A 17,298-nucleotide genomic window follows, 5' to 3' on the forward strand; every position below is an offset into this window, starting at 1 on the left:
TTAAACATAAGGACATTATTCTTAAAGTATTTTAGTCGAGCTTTATAATGAAGTGAGATAACGTTAAAGCATTAAGAGTATAATGTGGATAGACTCTTGATCATATCTCATGGATCATGGAGAAAGAGTTATCAAGTCTTAACATAGGTATGAATATTATGAGTAATACTTGTACTAGATTGACCCACTATGAGAAAACTACATAGAAGGTTATGCAAAGTGTCATAAGTTATTCTCATAGTGATAGTGTTGTCTAGGGGTGGTAAACCACTGGTGTCTACCACCCTTCAAGATGAAACCACTATGGACCCTAGATGTGGAGTTGAGTACTTTATAATTGATCAAACATTGTCCGTAACAGGATGACCATAAATACAGTTGATGGGTATTCCACAAAACATGTTGAAGGACATGAGTGACCTAGACGGAGTTTGTCCATCCTGCGTAACACAATAAATATCTAAGGGCCGAATATTGACCTGGACAATGGTGACAGGTTATATATCTTGTGTTCAATATAGACATAGGGGCAAAAGGATAATTTTACACACAAGTAATATCACGGGAAAAAAATTTAAATCACGTGCATTTCCGTGACTCAGACAACAATGATGTTGTGTTAGATATCGCTCACTATTTATTATATAATTGTCAACGTCACGAGAACCCTACAGGGTCACGCACATAAGGAAAAATTAATGACAGATAGAATAAATAAGAAATAATGTAAGGTATGATGTACTTAAGTGAATTATAGAACATCGTCAGGTACGGTGCACATAAGTGAAATATGGAATAAGGAAAGGTACCGTGTGCTTAAGTGAAATACGGTAAACCATAAGGTATGGTGTATTTAAGTGGACTTTTTGGCTTGCAACCCATACAAGTGGTTCTATAAAAAGAACCATTGTGTATAAGCTTTTACACTTGATGAAATTCGATTTGTGAAACCCTAGCCGTAATTTATCTTTCTCACTCAAGGTCTTCATTTGTATCTGCTAACATTGAGAGTGAAGGCGCTTTCTTCGTGTGGACTAAGTAGAGGCGTTGTTCTTCATTCAATGTTCGTTATTATTCCTTTTGCTCTGCATCAAATGTCTTAATTGTCACAAAAGGTAACCATTTCTATCACTAATCATGTTCATTTATAAGAATCTTATAAAGGGAAGTTTTTGTTTTTCGTTGTGTCTTGTATCGCAATTTCCCTTCACATTGGAATTCTCATGTTGAACAATGTTATAGATATCAATAAGTAACTTGTTCGCGGCATGAGCATTTAGATTCTCTTCGAGGATGACAACACAATGCGATATCTATGGTTTCTCAATAGGAAGCTTAAACTGTCCCCATTCTTAAAGGAGGAAGGTTTAGATCGGGTTATGAAGGAACGTCGATGTTGAAATTCACTTTTCCAAGAGGATGGGTGGCGTTTGGACGATTGATAGTCGTCGATGCTACAATGGCAGCAACTAAGGTGGCATCATGCAAGGTGGCATCATGCTATAATAAAGTGCAATAGGTGCGGAGATTCAAATTGATCGATCGCAACTGAGTTTGTGCCCGATTTTCTAGATCTCTATTATGGCGTTAGAGAGAACTCAATACTCAAAAATTGAATGCAGAGGTATACAGTCATAAAAATGCAGGAATCGAAAGTCATTCCCCAAAGACGGTGCCACTATTTTGTTTTAGAACCAAAAATAGAGATATATGTGAAAGTAGAGGTAGAGTAGGGTTTCTGATGTGGAACCAAAAACATAACGTACATAAAAAAACTCAACAATATATTAATAAAACTATAAATGAGCTCTTAATAAACTTGTTTTATTTATATTACAATTAAAAAACTTTAACTTAAAATATGCTCCAATGTAAACTTAAATTTAAAATAAGATTCAAATTTAATTAAAATTAAGAAAATTCTCTAACATAAAATAAATTTCAAAAGAAAATTTAAATAAACAAATTTCAAAATGAATCCTTCAATAAAATTTATATAAAATAAATATTTTTATTTATTTAACATGCAAGCAGATCCACCCCACTCCGCTCCAATCCATTTTTCAAAGAATTAAACGAAATAAATCTATGGGTAAAATTAAATTAAAAACTCCAACTCATCTCAGATAAGGTTAATGCATATTTTGCCCTTGTCAAATTGGTAATGTTTGAAAAATTCTCAATAATAAAAAGTTTGAATATCTCTCCTGCCATATGAAGATTCCATGTTTTCACATGGTAGAGGGGTTTTCAAAAATCATCAATTTGACAAAGAGCAAAAGAGATATTAATCCTTCAAAATGACTTCACATTTTATACGCTATTGATGGGTAAATTTTTTGAGGGGTCAAAATAGAGGAATCTTCACATGCAAGGGGAAATTCAAATTTTTTTTACAAGAAATATTTAAAAAATCGTCAATATTGCAGGGGTAAAATATGTATTAACCCCCTCAAATAAGAGTTAAATGGGTTGTCCGATAACCCCTACATATTTTTCATCCCTATTTTTTTTTAGGAATTACTCCTAAATGCATCTTAAATACATCTCCAAATGCATCATTGTTCACATTCGTTTTAAGTCAGGCCCTAAGGTTATGTCAAATAAAATACGCAAATGCATATCCGTATAAATTACTAGGATGCATCTCCATGCGCTTTTTTAATCAAATACATGTTATAGTTTCTTATCCTTCCTCACTTCTCAACTCTCAAACTTTAACTCTAAAAACCTCTCAACTCTCAAACTCTCTCAACTCACAGACTCTCTAACTCATTCAACTCACGTCCAAGTTTCTACCATCAACATCCAATTTATCAAAGAGCTCAACATCAAACTAACATTTGGTAAGTTTTTTATTTCTCTATACTTTTTATTAATATATACATTTGTAGAAGTTGGGCATTAAGTTATGCAATAGGTATTTTAGATATGTTATTTATATGAGATATGTGTTTGATAAGTAGTTTAAATGATCAATGTGTTTTTTGGATGTTTGATTCAAAGGCATTTATGTCATTTCGTTCTTCTTAGTTGCAGAACAATTCAAAAATGCATCTCCATATTTTTTCAACGTTATGATTTTCAGAATCTGGATATGCATTTTCAAATTTTTTATGTATGTATTATTTAGCTTTGTTTAATTGTGTTTAATATGTATAATGCTTGTATGGTTTAATTACATGCATTATGGATGATAACCAAGATAGATTGAGGCACGATAGAGTGGCACATCAATGCATCGGCTTAGAGGAAAAGAGCTCAATCATCGCAGGCACCGATCAGTTCAAATTCGCTTGATGCGGTAGAGTCAACTTTTAGAGCTCATGCATCTCCGCCTTCATTTTCCCGTAAGTGGTAGATGTCACCTCTTGATGCCATGGAAGCCCTACATGTACATGTTGAGGTACCCGAGGCACCCCAGGAACTTTAGGGGTTTGGAGGAGGTTCGTTTGACGTATTGTTGTTGCCTTTATATTCTGACCATGTTGCCATGCATGTGTGGGACAAAAAGGTAAAGTCCAATTGTATTCATTCTTTGAAACACATTTGTTATAATTTGAAGTTTCTGACGATAATTTATTTTTTGGCAAGACCATGATGCTTTAAAATATCAACCATGGTCGGAAGGTTGCATGTCAGCCGCAGCCTACTGAGCGTGGTTTCAGGATGGGATGCAACTAACTGAACTGCACGACTTCTGCAGGACCAATTATATTACGATTAACCATGGTATGTTATCCACGTCTGGAGAAAGATGGCATTCGGAGATGTTATCTTTTCATCTTCCACATCATGAGATGTACATCACGTTGAACAATGTCTCAAGCATGCTACATCTTACGATTAGAGGAAGACTGTTATACCACAACATGATTATCATAGATGAGATAATGAAGATTATGGTGACCTATCTGAGAGCTTACCCGGGAGATGCTCTATAGGAGTTATAAGTCACCCGAGGGTGTCATGCTAGGTTTTTATTCCTATAAAGGTTGTATGCACAACAACTTCATGTGAAAGAGTGTGTTGTTGGTGATAATGAGCAGGTTATACATTATATAGCATGCACATTGGGAGCATACATGTTGTACTCGGTTGGCACATCTATTTTTATGGACAACAGCACCACTTATGTGGATGTGGTTGGGATACTCCGCTGACTTGAAACTGATTCATGGGTACAACTGAAGGGCACTTGTTTGATCTACTTGTACTCAAAGTTACTTGAAGGTTATATGTGGAAGATCAAACATATGACGGACAGCTACACGCTGTTGAAGGTAATATATTTGCATCTTTTAGTGTTTGTGTAACATTTTCATAACACATGTGCTACGTCATTACTAATAATTCATATGTACCATTTTCAAGCTTAGATCCTCCAGCACTTCCTACGCATCTTCGGTTGGTCATATGTTATGACCTACACTGAAGATATGTCATGTGCTTCTGCATTCGTCTCACTTAGAGGGAATCAGGCGATGGAGCCCTTTAGAGTGTATCTTGACCACTTGGTAGCAGTAGATATACACTTTCAGGCGTACACCAATCACCGCCAGACGTATGTCCTTTGGACGGCATAGCCTTCTACTCCGGATGATTGACTTGCGGGTCACGTCTGACGTATCCACATCTTCCTAAGCACGTCATGCAGCAGTTTGGCTACATGCAATTTATTCCAAGAGACCCCTCTATTTCTGCTATGGCACACAGAGATGTAGATGCCATATATGTTGATTTCCTTAATCATCTGGTACCGGATGAGGCACGAGGTGCCCTAGCTCCTAATGACTAGAGTGTTGCATACGATTATATCTAGTGGTATTTCAGAGTGTCACATCCTTATATGATACCTGATGATCCAGGAGATTCAACTAGGCCAACTCATCAGGAGATACTAAATAAGAGCAGACTATGGTAGATCATATTGTTTATTTGTTGTTTAGATGTTGACGTATCATGGATATTGTGCGGGAGGGTATAGAAAGGAGTTTTTTTCGAAAGACTCTGAGGCAAGGGACATTATAGTTAGTACTACAGTACAGGAGACAACGTAGAAACATGGAGCTCAGGTCCGACATACGCAATAGCATATAGTATTTATATTAGGAGCAATATTTTCATTTGTAATTTATTTTGACTTCATTGTGAATTCCGTATTTATTCATTTATAAATAGCATTTTATATTATTTGATTAGTGTATTGCTTAAGTTAAATAAATATTATATGATATCATAGCTATAGTACACTAACAATTACTTCAATATATATCAAACAAAATCAAATTTACTCTCCAAATCAAATTATGTCAAAGTGAAATTATGTCAAAGTGAGATTGTTTCGAATCAAATTATGTCAGTCAGATTGTTTCAGTGAGAAATGCATAGGATGCATTTGGAAGGAATCTGGTATCTTCAAATTATATTTTGTAAGACAACATAAATGGATAAAATGCACTTTAAGACATGTTTTAGTGTATTGTAAAATTGGAGTGTATCTTCAAATTAAATGTTTTAAGACAACATAAAGGGACAAGATGCACTCGTTCGAAACAAATGGGGAAGTGCATTTTCGAATTTGAAGAACGTTTTAGAATTTTCATAAAAGGTGAATCTACCGTGGGAGAAGTGTTCCCAAATTTTTTCAGACTAACTTTAGTGAAAATGTGCAAGAAGAAATTGCTAAGAATATTCATAACACTTAAATGGTTGATGATTTTACTGTTTCTTATTATTGGTGTAAGTGAAATCTTATTCTAGACATCTATCTATTATTCAAGACTGGGATTTAGAAGGCGTATCAATGAAATAAGCACGTATACAAATAAAACAACTATAGTAATTGTCAGGTGGCATGATACAATTCATGTCAAAGTCAACAAAATAAATGCAAAACAAATATAATTCCAAAAATCAGTACCATCATTTCTAAAGTAATCTCCATGAATGATGGCCAAAATAATTTAAGCTTGCTCTTATTTGATTTCCATAATAATAAAGCATGAAGGGTTTTCCTTTTTCAAAGGTGTAGACGATGGTTCCATTTCCAAGTTAGAACGAATATTCAAACCTATGCTCTCCGAATTTTCTTGTTGAGCTTGTCTTCTTTTCGGTATTTCTCTCGCCTTTCCTCTCTCCGCCGTTTTTTCGACAATTCCTCCTCTTTTGCTTTCAATGCTTCATTAGCTTTTCTCTTCTCCCCTTCCTTAAACTTCCGCTTTTTCATCTGCAACAGGGTCAAAGAAAACCCAGGAAATGTCACTCAAAGCAGTGCTTGTAAAAATTGCAAGTATCAGATCAATGTTATTTATTGTTACAGAAATATATGGAAAACTTAAGCAATATCAATTGATTCAATTCATTTTCAAAGTAATAATATATTAACATCAATGACAGGAAATTTCTCAACTTTATCAAAAATACATTTCCATGACATAAATTTTTCAATGGGCAGCAGGTCCTATTAAAACGGTTAGTAATCAAGACAATTCCATCACCAATACCTGGAGGCAAGTAAAACAAGAGATTCTTTAGCGTACCTTTTCACCTTTCATTAACTGAAGGTGTTGAACAAGAGCATGAATCTTTTTCTCGCGAGGATCAATGATAACACCCTTTTGCCTTCTCTCATCAAGCAACGGCCTTTTGTGCTTGGGTGTGTTCTTAGGTTTTGATTCAAAGGGAAGATTTGCCTGTAGAGACTTGGGAATCACCAATGGATTGAACTTTCTAGGTTTCCTTTCAATTTTCTGCCAAAATATAAAGAAAAGGGAAAATAAGATAGGGATTAGAAACACAATTGTAAGGGAGGAGAAATGTCTTAAAACATGTTCGGAAGGGGGAAATGAACATGTGGTACCAAACTGGAGCATACCTGGTAAAGAGAATCCTTGTTTACAGGAATAGGGAGATTGAATTCTCTTCTCAATTCTGCAACAGTTCTCATTCCTTTCCATGTCTGGTCACGAGGCTGCAACGCTGTTGTCAATGGATTATAAAACTGAGGAACTTCAACTTGAGTCCATGCTCGCAGGAAAACAATGTCACTCATCAGAATTTTGTCTTCAAAAGTGCACCTAGCAATTCCTTCTTTGATCTGCCCGCCCTTCCCTTTTGGCTTGTTACCTATCTCTACTTTTGCAACCTGTAGATTAAAAGATAACTTAGAACAAAATAGAGAAAAAAATCATCAGTATTCAATTATCTGAGTGACGAATTATGTACCTTCTTGACCTGCCCCCTAATCCCACTGACTGTTCGAATAGCCGCGCCTTCAAACCGAGCTACTTCAAGATCTGAAGTGAACATATCCTTGATAAGAGCTGTTTTCTTGAATATCTTGCATGGATAGCCAACCATTTTGATTTTCTTCACTATCCTGGCAGCATGATTAAACTCAACGACAACTGCAGTTGCGGTAATCCTAAAAGATGCCTGAAATCATATACAACCTTTCAGTCACTGAGCAAAACTGAAACAGGAAAAGAAAAGAAAACAACAAAACCATAGAAATACAAAAATAGCATCCACGTTGAGATCTTTAAATAGGAGAAATCATTTGACATGAGCAAAGAATCTGCTGCCTAACCTGCTTGTTTGATAAAGTCTGAACAGCAATTATTCCAGTGTTGGGAGGTGCAAGAGGGCCCCAAAACATAGCAAGGCAATGCATGTGTTCTGGAGTGTATTTTAGCATTCGATGTCTTCCATTGAGATCCTCAATAGCATAAACTGGTGTTGTCTGGTAACGCCTCCATCCAACAGAAACAATAATTGGGTCTCTAGTTTTCAGCACTTTATTGTGCCACCTATGCCGCTTTAACCTGGCCTGAAAGAAAAAAAAAAAGAAGAAATTGTTAAGAAGAAGAAAAGGCGAAGAGGAAAAATAAAACAGATGATATTAAGAGAATGGGAAAAGATTTAAAAATTCAGTCAACATAGCATTGACGCATTAACATGAAAATTGCTAACAAGTCATGAGATATTTTTTAAGTTAATTTTTATCTGCTGTTATAAAAACAGCTCATTATACTCCCGTCCTTTTATGTAGATGATCTATATCACCATTCATTCACGTATCTGTTCCTAACTGATGTCTTAAATAAACTTTTTTACTTTAACACAGGCACCTACATCAGTCATCAGGGACATGTTTGACCAAACAAATGCAGAAGTTATTCTGTGTCTGCAAAAACAAGGAATTTCTATCGATACCATTTAGCATTGCACTATTCTAAGATAACTATAGAGCACACTCATTTTTATTCTTAGGAGCTAAGTAATGTGCCATATCCTTGAGAATATTGCATAAAATAACCAGGTCAATTAGAAGCCCCAATCAGTTGATTAGAAATCAACACACAATTCCTGTATGTTATTGCCCCTAATCGTAGACATCTTTGACATACAGAGATTTCTAGACTTAAAACAAGTTTTTAACATCTATCTAAACTTTAACTTTATAAGAAGCTATGACTTAAAAAGTTCCACTGACCTGCATGTATCCAACACTTTCCTCTCCTAAACCAACCCCTCCAACCAATATTGGATGGTAGGGATCAAAGTGTTCAACCATTTCATACGGAACATTATTAACCTCCAATCTTAGGTATGTCCCTGTGCGGAAGCCTTCTACATCTATTCTGGTATCCTCCTCAAGATCCTCAAGTTCCGCAATATTCATTTGCTTTCGATGCTCAATTTCCTCCTTTAACTGGCAAATTACAAGAGTTGATGGGCAGCAATTCAATATTTGGAAATAGACATTCGGTGCATGCAACAGTTTTACCTTATCAAAATAGTTACTTTCAGTGGGTTGATCACGATGGAACTGGGCTTCATTTTCTTCGACAGCATCTTCCTCTGGTGTCTCAGGGTCACCATTATATGTGGATTACAATTAAGGTAACAAAACATAGAGCCTTTTCATGCTACCAAAGTGTTTTTAATGTTACAAGTCACAAGCAAAAAACAGTAGTTTCACATTCCAATTGTTATCATATCAATTGCTTTGATATGAAAGTCCTATAATACCCAAAAGTTAAAGGGATAGGAGTAGGAATGAGTTTAGGGGGGGCGGGGGGATAGGGATATCCATATCAGAAAGTAAAATGCAACCATTCATGTTAGACAGGTATATGGAAAGTGAAAAAAGGATATTCAGCATCAAATTTTGCACGACGAGCAAGTTTCTTAATCCTTCGCTCCTCAGCTTCTAAATCTACTCCCCTATGTGTTGTTGCTACTGCATCTGTCTGATAAATCTCATTGTTTTCTCCTGCTTCTAAATCTTCAAAGTCACCATAGACATTTTCATCATCTTCCTCAGTATTAGCTTTTTGCAGTTCATTTTTGTATGCAGCTTTTGCCAAATTTCCAGACACAAAACGGCGGTTCTGAATCTCCCCTTTATCTTTCTCATCCCATTTCTGGCTTATAAGTTTGGCACACTTGGAACAATCCTCAGCATCGACCATACTATCATCTGGTCCATCTCTCATATTATGCTATAGTTTACAAAGACACAAACAAACATGGGCTTTTTAATAAATAAACAAATAAGCAGATACTGTGAAATTTGGTAAATTAAGTGATTTTTAAAATCTGTTAAATGCACATTTCAGATATTGCTGTTTAATCGACACGAACAGGGGAAAGAAACATTGAAAAAATTACAAAAGCAATAAGATACAAGTGGTGCAAGTTAGATAAGGACTACTAACCTTTTTCACTTCTTCTATAGGCTTAAAAAAGTCGCCATCTTCATCATCGCTACTATCATTCTCTTTATTCATAGAAGTCGAATCATTAGTAGATTCCCCATACACGAGTTGCATCAAACTAGCAGCTTTTAAGGCGTGAGTTCTTTCTGACAATGATTCCTTCCACTTTGACACATTTCCCATGCCATCTTACGAGAGGAAAATCAAAAAAAGGAAAGTCATAAAAAATAAAAATGTAAAGGCTCCAGAATTGAGTTCCAGTCTTAACAACTAAGATGGGAGAAACAAGTGAGAAAACAATATGCCATGCACTCCTATTATCCATATTGACGGATCATTTACTAACAAGACCTAGCACTGAGAGCATGAGTACTACACATTTGCACAGCCAGAAAAGAAGAGACAAGGTATAAACAAATCTTAATAATCAAAGGAGAAAAAAAGCACCATGTGTGTCATCGTCACTGTCATCTCCTTTCCCTTCAGAAGATTCTGAATCGGAAGATTCTGAATCGGAAGATTCCTCATTATCGTCGGCAGCACCATCCTCTTCCTCTTCTTCATCATCTTCTTCTGAATCCTATCAATGAAGCCAGTCAAGAAATTGTGAGCATTCCCACTAGAGCATAGCTTTCTCAATGCAAACTGACATACATATCTCACATGAAACAAAAGTAACAATTTATTCCTCAACCATAAAACAATTTAATTCCTCAACAATAAACAAATTTATTCACCAAGCCAGTGAATTCAATTCAAGTTTAAGCTGGGACTGCAATTCAATCTATTTTAAGTTTGAAAACACACACACACACACGCGCACACACACACACACACACACACACACACACACACCAAATTCCCTAGAGAATCAAAGGGCAGTGGCCAAAAAACAAAAAACTAGTTCCATTCATGTATGTATGATTGAAACAGGACTCCATACAGGAAACAAAATCCGTAAAGACTCACCACTAGATCACTTTGACCAACATCATTTCCAAAGATTACTTTTCTCCTTTGTCTTCCATTGTGAAACTCCATCCGTTCATTTAAGTGCTCTCTGTTTGTAGCTTTACCATCTGTTGCATTGCCATCATCAAGAGAACCATTAGCCTCATCAGCTTCATCCTGATCAGATGATTCTGAACCATCTGAATCCACTCCATTATTATCTTCATCACTATCCTCCTCTACAGCATGATCTGTACCCTGTACATCACATAGAGCTTCTGGGGACACTCTTGGATTTTGGCTAAAAAGATTGATAGAGCTACTCTCTAGCTTTTCATTGATTGAGTATTTGGTATTCTGAAGTGATCTCACCAAAACCTCTCCTACATCTCTTTCATTTCCTGTGAAACAAATAAAAATAAAAAATAAAATAAAATCAAAAAAACGGGAGTGGAAGGGAAAAAAACAGGAAAAGCAAAACAAATTCACATTGTGTTATGCCTGATAGAGCATAAAAATGTAAATAAAAATACACTAAAACAATGAAGGTAATAAAGGAGTAAAATACATGAGTGTCACATTCCAGGACAAAAAATATCTGAATTTATTTTACCATAGTATAAAAAAAATGCTACTAGGTGATCATAATATATTTCAGTTTCACAAAGATAAAGTGAATGAAAGATACACAAGTCTGCCACCGTATGCTCATAATATGATTTAATTTCATGAACATGAAAAAATGGAACATGTCAGTAACCTTTGCTTGTCGAAGCAGTGTTTTCATCATCAGCTTTTGAAAATTGAACAAAGTGGTCATTAATATTTATGTACACAGCATCTTTGTCGTACAAAAGATCCCCAACGCCAGACATGGGAGCATAAAATAACTTCTCTTTATCACGCAGTCCTTTCTTTTTGGCAGCAGAAGGTAGAGGGCATGGATCAGGTAAACCAGTTACATGAGCTAAACCATAATCGCCCACTCCAGCTATGTGCACCTGATGTCCAAAATACAAATCAGATTGAATATAGCTATTCGGGGTGGGGGCAAAGCACTTCAAGTACTGCCTGAACACCATATCATTCAAAACAGGGAACAAAGTAAAAGTGTGAAAATGTGACATAGCTGAATTGCTTTATATTATTGTTATTATTAAATCCCAACCGCACCACTCATAATAATCTAATTGCCATTAATTAATCCTCTCACATGATATGCCTCATGTATGTGAGATACACACATACACACTGAGGGGTCCTTGGATATTTTCCCCTCAAAGGGCATTTTGTGAATAAATCAAATTTAAGGATGAATTGACACTGCATATTTTCTATACTACGCCTCTCTATATATGTGTCTCTCTATATATGCAATTAGTTAAAAAGGGTATACAATAAAATAGAAGGGGGAAAAATAAAGCATGAATTTGTTCAAGTTAAAGGAGGAAAACAAAATGTGAAGATAACTACTATTTTGTGAATAATAATATAAAATACAGGATAATGATAAAAACAATTTTCAGCTTGTTGCTCATAACCAACTGAGGCGTCATTTGAGGGCATTATTTTTGCAGTCGGGCACGAGCCTTTACATCATGATGATTTTAGTATCATACAAAGGCAGAAATATAGTAGAACTGTTGAACACACCTTATTGCCCTTTTTCATATTACAACCTCTAAGATAGCCATAAAGAGTGACTTTTCTGTCACATTTATTATTTGCATGCACTTGTTCAGGAGGAGTGATATCTTCAAAACGATCCACCAAAACATAGGGATGGGAAGTTCGCCAAGATAAAGGATGAAACTTCATGACTGATATGAATCGAGCCAGATTGTGAACTTCACGCTTGACATACCTGTTTGGAAAGGAAAGACAATATTATAAAGTTAAACTTGTACCAAATATTAGCAAACACTATCAACCAACAGGTGTCAAAGAAGAAACAGAACATATTTCTGGCAACCACTTACTTTCCGTGAATAAGGCCTGATAAATAAAACAATTTAGCTCCATCATATATCTCAGTCCAAAACCGGTGTTTGAGTCGTTGTTTAGTTTTTCTCAACTTTTTAACATCCTTGAATCCATCAAGATGTGTAAGAACCCCCATGACCTTTGGGAACCCATGAACTTGCATAATATTAAGAAATTCAAATGTTTCCTGCAGCCAAGTTAAAATCTTTAAAAACAAGGAACATGATTCTTAAAACTAAGTACAACCATAGTAGCACAGTGAAATTAGTATAATCCATATTCACAAACCTAAAACTAATAATAGAGAACTCACCATTTCAAAACCATAACTTCCATCAATAAGTAGAAGTGCTAGATCAGCAAACTTGGCTGCATCTATCATGCCATTGATATCATTTGGACACTCCACAAACTGCAACCTCCTTTGCTTTCCTGACACAATCAATCAAACATTTCCTTATCATTCCAATCCGACTTCCCAACCATGGGAGAATTGATGCATTAAAGATTTGTTTGAGAGTGTTTATGGAAACAGCTTACACTATATTCATAAGTTGTTCTCAACTTATTTTCATAAGCTATGCCAGATATACATATACATAAGCACTTAAATGATAAGTAATTTATTTGTTTATACAAACAGCACCCAACTCTAAACACACACTGACAAATACAGATAGTGATGAGAATGTGGTAACATTACAAACCTGATACAATTGTAATTGGACCACGAACTTCAGGCAAGTTATGCTTTGTGTAATGCTTAATCAGAGACTTAATCAAAAGTGACTTTCCAACCTGAAATCAAACCCAATATAAAAATAACAATTAAGCTAAACCCCAAGTCTAAAATTAGAACTTCCAAAAAAAATAGAATTACAGAATACACACCCCGGGAGGACCCTGCACGACGATGACGAATGGAGGAGCTTCGCCGTAAGAGCGATCAATGATGGGAACATGAAGGCGGCGCTGTTCTTTCTCGACGGCGCGTGATTGTAATCGCTGGACTTTTTTGGATGAGGAGAAACCGAAAGCCTTGGGGTTGCGCATAATCTGACCGTCATCGGCATCGTGGTTCTTCTTAGATTTACTCTTCTTCTTGGGACCGGCTTGACGGGTCCTGTGAGCTTTGTGAGATTGATCGGCGTCATTGACAGCCATGGTGACGAAATTGGTATAGTGTGGTGATTGGATAGTTCTGTTGGGGTTTAGGGTTTTTAAGGGGTTCCAATTTCAGAGCTGCAGTGGCAGTTACAATTTGGTTCTATGGGTGAATGCTCGACCCGGAAAGATATCCGTTTACCCGATGTATCTTTAAGCTTTAATACTTTGGTGCTAGGGTAACAACTAGAGCTGTCAATATGGGCTACCCGCCCATATGGGCTGCTAGGGTAACAACTAGAGTTGTCAATATGGGCTACCCGCCCATATGGGCTTCGGGCTTTTTAGGGTCGGGCCCAAAAAAACAATTTTTAAATGGGCTCTAATTTTATTACCCAAGTCCGGCCCTGTCTGGGCTGCGGGCTACCCGACCCTAAATGGGCTTCGCCCCTAAACGGGCTCATTTCTATAAAAAATTAAAATTTTCTCCTTATTTTTGTAAGTAACCATATAATTGCATGCAAGAATACATATATATATATATATATATATATATATATATATATATATATATATATATATATATATATATATATATATATATATATATATATAAAAATAATTAAAATGTAAAACAACACATTAACTTAATTTAAACTATCCAAAATACATCACAAATTATATAATGTAGCACAAATAATTAAATAACTTGTTCCAACAAATTTTAAGTTATAAATATTCATGACAATTATAATTTTATGATAATTATAACAAGAAAATGTTATAAATTTTTATAATAATTATAATTAGGAAAGGATAAATTTTAATTATATTAAAAATATTTAACTTTTTCGGGCCGGTGGGCTACCCATGGCCCATACGGGCCGGGCCATATTTTTTAGGGCCGGGCTAAAAAAGGCCCATATGTAAATGGGCTCGAAAAATGAGGCCCAGGCCCTAAAATTTTGCGGGCCAAATGGGCCGGCCCGTGGGCTTCGGCCCATTTTGACAGCTCTAACAACGGGCATGTCCACCTCGTTTAGACCCGTTTCACAAAAAATACGGGATAAGATTGACATATTTAAGGGTGCGGATTTAAAATTTTGTTCCGCACGGTAAAAAAATAATGAGCGGGGAATGCAGGCGGCCTTTGTATCTCTTAAGTTTAAAAATGTAAAATTTTATATAAATGTTCGTATCCGTAAAAAAAACGGGACTGACTTATTAAAGGTTGCAAGCCTAAGATTTTGGCTCTCCCAGCGAAAAAATTGATTTTATACGGACATGCGGAACGGGTTGGGCCCGTTTAGCCACCCATGGCTGCCGACTATCCTAATACTCCTACCTAAATTTTTTTTTTTGGTACTTTTTAAGCTGCAAGAATGTACACTTGTCACTGTTTTAGAGTAGAATTTTAAACTTAATTTCCTTTTTAATATGAGTCACTGAATGATGGTGATAATGAGTGGTTGAGATTTATATTTCTCTTTTTTTGTTTTCATTCCTTCGTATGAATAATCATTTTTCTTTTTTAATACACCTTATGTGATTGAAAAAACATCTTATAAAAATTAAAAGTTGTCTCTCAGATTCTAGAGATGCATCTTCGGACGCACTTTTCTCTTTAGTAAAAAATGTTAACATTTAGTCACACCCAATATATTTTCAAAAATTTAATTCAATGTATACCTGTTTACCCTTGATTTTGGTAAACAAGCGCTAGTCCTCCGAATTCATTTATTTGGTTACTCGCAATTTAGATTTTCTATGTCTAAATGTGTGTTTAATCTTAAAGAAAAGAAGTAAAAGGCTTTACTGGATTGTGTTAAAAAGTAAAAGACGATGGAATTTAAATGACGGGATAAGTAAATAACAAGTAAAGTAAATTTAGACAAGAAAGTAGAGGTTTCGACAGAAAGGTTAAAAGAAAAAATTGTAAAAGGATTGATGAATGTAAATAATTGTTTATAACTGAAAAGTTGGTGTTTGAAACGTACATTTTAAGAGAAAACTCATTTCTCAACGCACTAGATACTTTAAGTAAATTTGAAGATTTGTACAATGTTGAACACATGGAAAATCCAATTACTAAGATCCCTATATACATTATTTCGACTACAACCAGGGGTGGTTACACGGCCCAGCGAGCTCGGGCATGCGTTTGGGCTCAACTCCTATTTTCTTTGTACTCTTCCAACTTAATAGTCGATTTTTAGACAAAATCAGGGGCAACATTAGGGGCAAAATTAGTAAAAATAAGATGTAGAAATTAAAATAGATGAATAACCAATGTTGTAAAGTTTTTGCCCAGGCTGCGTAGAATTACGGGCTCCGCCACTGACTACAACAGTCTTCTACTCTGAAGATGACACGTTTCTTATCTGCATGTGTTTCGCTCTTGGCAAGCTTCCACGTGTCATTTTTGAGGACATATAAGGCCAAATATCCTTCCAATAGCCTATTTCGAATTTCACTTCGTCGAATTCCCAATCCAAGTGCCTTGAAATATTTCTAAGTCCTGGATATCACGCTAAGTCCATCAGTATAATCAAGCAGTCTAAGTGAATCCTACAATATTCGTCGAAGTGAACCAGCCTCCAAAGAATTTAACCCTTTATCTCCCAACTATCCTCTTTCTGGTGAGCCTCGAATTTGTAGCTAACAATACCTCATTCACCACCCTCTAAGACGCCTATTTTACCATAGATTGTTGCGGAGATGCATCTCCGTATTCACACCAGATATGATCCGGAGATGCATCTATGTAACCATACACGACTGTAAATTTTAAGTTTGTTTTAATGATGCTTAAACGAAATTGACGATATAGTAAAGGTATATTGGGATCAATTTCTACGTTTTCAACGAATCAATTGTGGCTTTTCAACTTCATTATTCGCAACCTCTTCATATCTCATAATCGGAGATGCTCAAAAGTGAACGCAAAGATCCATCACAATTGATTCGACAGATCGTCATCTCAACCATGATTCTCTAAATTTTGAATCTGTAACTCTCTTAGAAACCCTACAAACTAGCAAAGGAAAAAATTGGGATTCAGATCTAGGGTTACTTTAGAGAACGAATATTATTTTTGTGGAAAATCACATTGGGAATTTATAGTCCATTTTTTAATCAAATGTTACTCGTACATTCGATCATTACCAAGGTACTCGCGAGGGCGATAGCAGAAGATACCACTAGTTCATAACTAATGGCACCCAAATACCACAAGTTCATAGTTAACATCGAGAGTCAATCCAATATCGGGGTGCATCATGTGGGTACCACATGATTTCCACTTAAAGCATCGGGGTCTCCTTAAGTTATATCAAAGAGCAGAGGTTCGTCAAGCATGCTCAACGAAAAGTGCCTCATTATATAGTTGCAAGAAGATTGGTCGATAACAACCTCTCACAGTCGCTCATAGTCCCCGTTCCAATGGAAGACTAGACATACCTATTAAGGAATATTGTCAAGGCCCAACCATCATTTTGGGTCTGAGAAAAATCGATTAATAACTCATATTTACTAC

The 17,298-nt window shown here is 35.8% G+C and overlaps 1 protein-coding gene across 1 annotated transcript; it reads right to left on the reverse strand.

Moving 5' to 3' along the window:
• Positions 1-5,822: 5,822 nt before the first annotated feature.
• Positions 5,823-13,949, reverse strand: LOC131602077 (uncharacterized). The gene is made up of 17 exons (XM_058874078.1): positions 13,551-13,949; positions 13,367-13,457; positions 12,973-13,091; positions 12,656-12,846; positions 12,330-12,540; positions 11,437-11,677; positions 10,695-11,077; positions 10,173-10,305; positions 9,726-9,913; positions 9,159-9,509; positions 8,792-8,887; positions 8,498-8,716; positions 7,592-7,831; positions 7,228-7,437; positions 6,878-7,147; positions 6,543-6,752; positions 5,823-6,229 (listed from the first exon to the last, which is right to left on the reverse strand). Exons 1-17 carry the CDS (start codon positions 13,821-13,823, stop codon positions 6,074-6,076), a joined length of 3,582 nt encoding a protein of 1,193 aa, XP_058730061.1. The 5' UTR covers positions 13,824-13,949; the 3' UTR covers positions 5,823-6,073.
• Between the last annotated feature and the right edge of the window lie 3,349 nt (positions 13,950-17,298).

This window comes from Vicia villosa, linkage group LG5 (genome assembly GCF_029867415.1).
Source record: "Vicia villosa cultivar HV-30 ecotype Madison, WI linkage group LG5, Vvil1.0, whole genome shotgun sequence".
Classification (NCBI taxonomy): Eukaryota; Viridiplantae; Streptophyta; class Magnoliopsida; order Fabales; family Fabaceae; genus Vicia; species Vicia villosa.

What these genes read in the sequence shown, in the direction of transcription:
- LOC131602077 (XM_058874078.1), bottom strand. Translation starts at nt 13,823, where the DNA reads ATGGCTGTCAATGACGCCGATCAATCTCACAAAGCTCACAGGACCCGT. An exon ending in TCGTGCAGGGTCCTCCCGGG is followed by an intron (nt 13,458 to 13,550) that starts GTGTGTATTCTG and finishes GTTTGATTTCAG; the next exon opens with GTTGGAAAGTCACTTTTGAT. An exon ending in ACAAGGATTCTCTTTACCAG is followed by an intron (nt 6,753 to 6,877) that starts GTATGCTCCAGT and finishes ATATTTTGGCAG; the next exon opens with AAAATTGAAAGGAAACCTAG.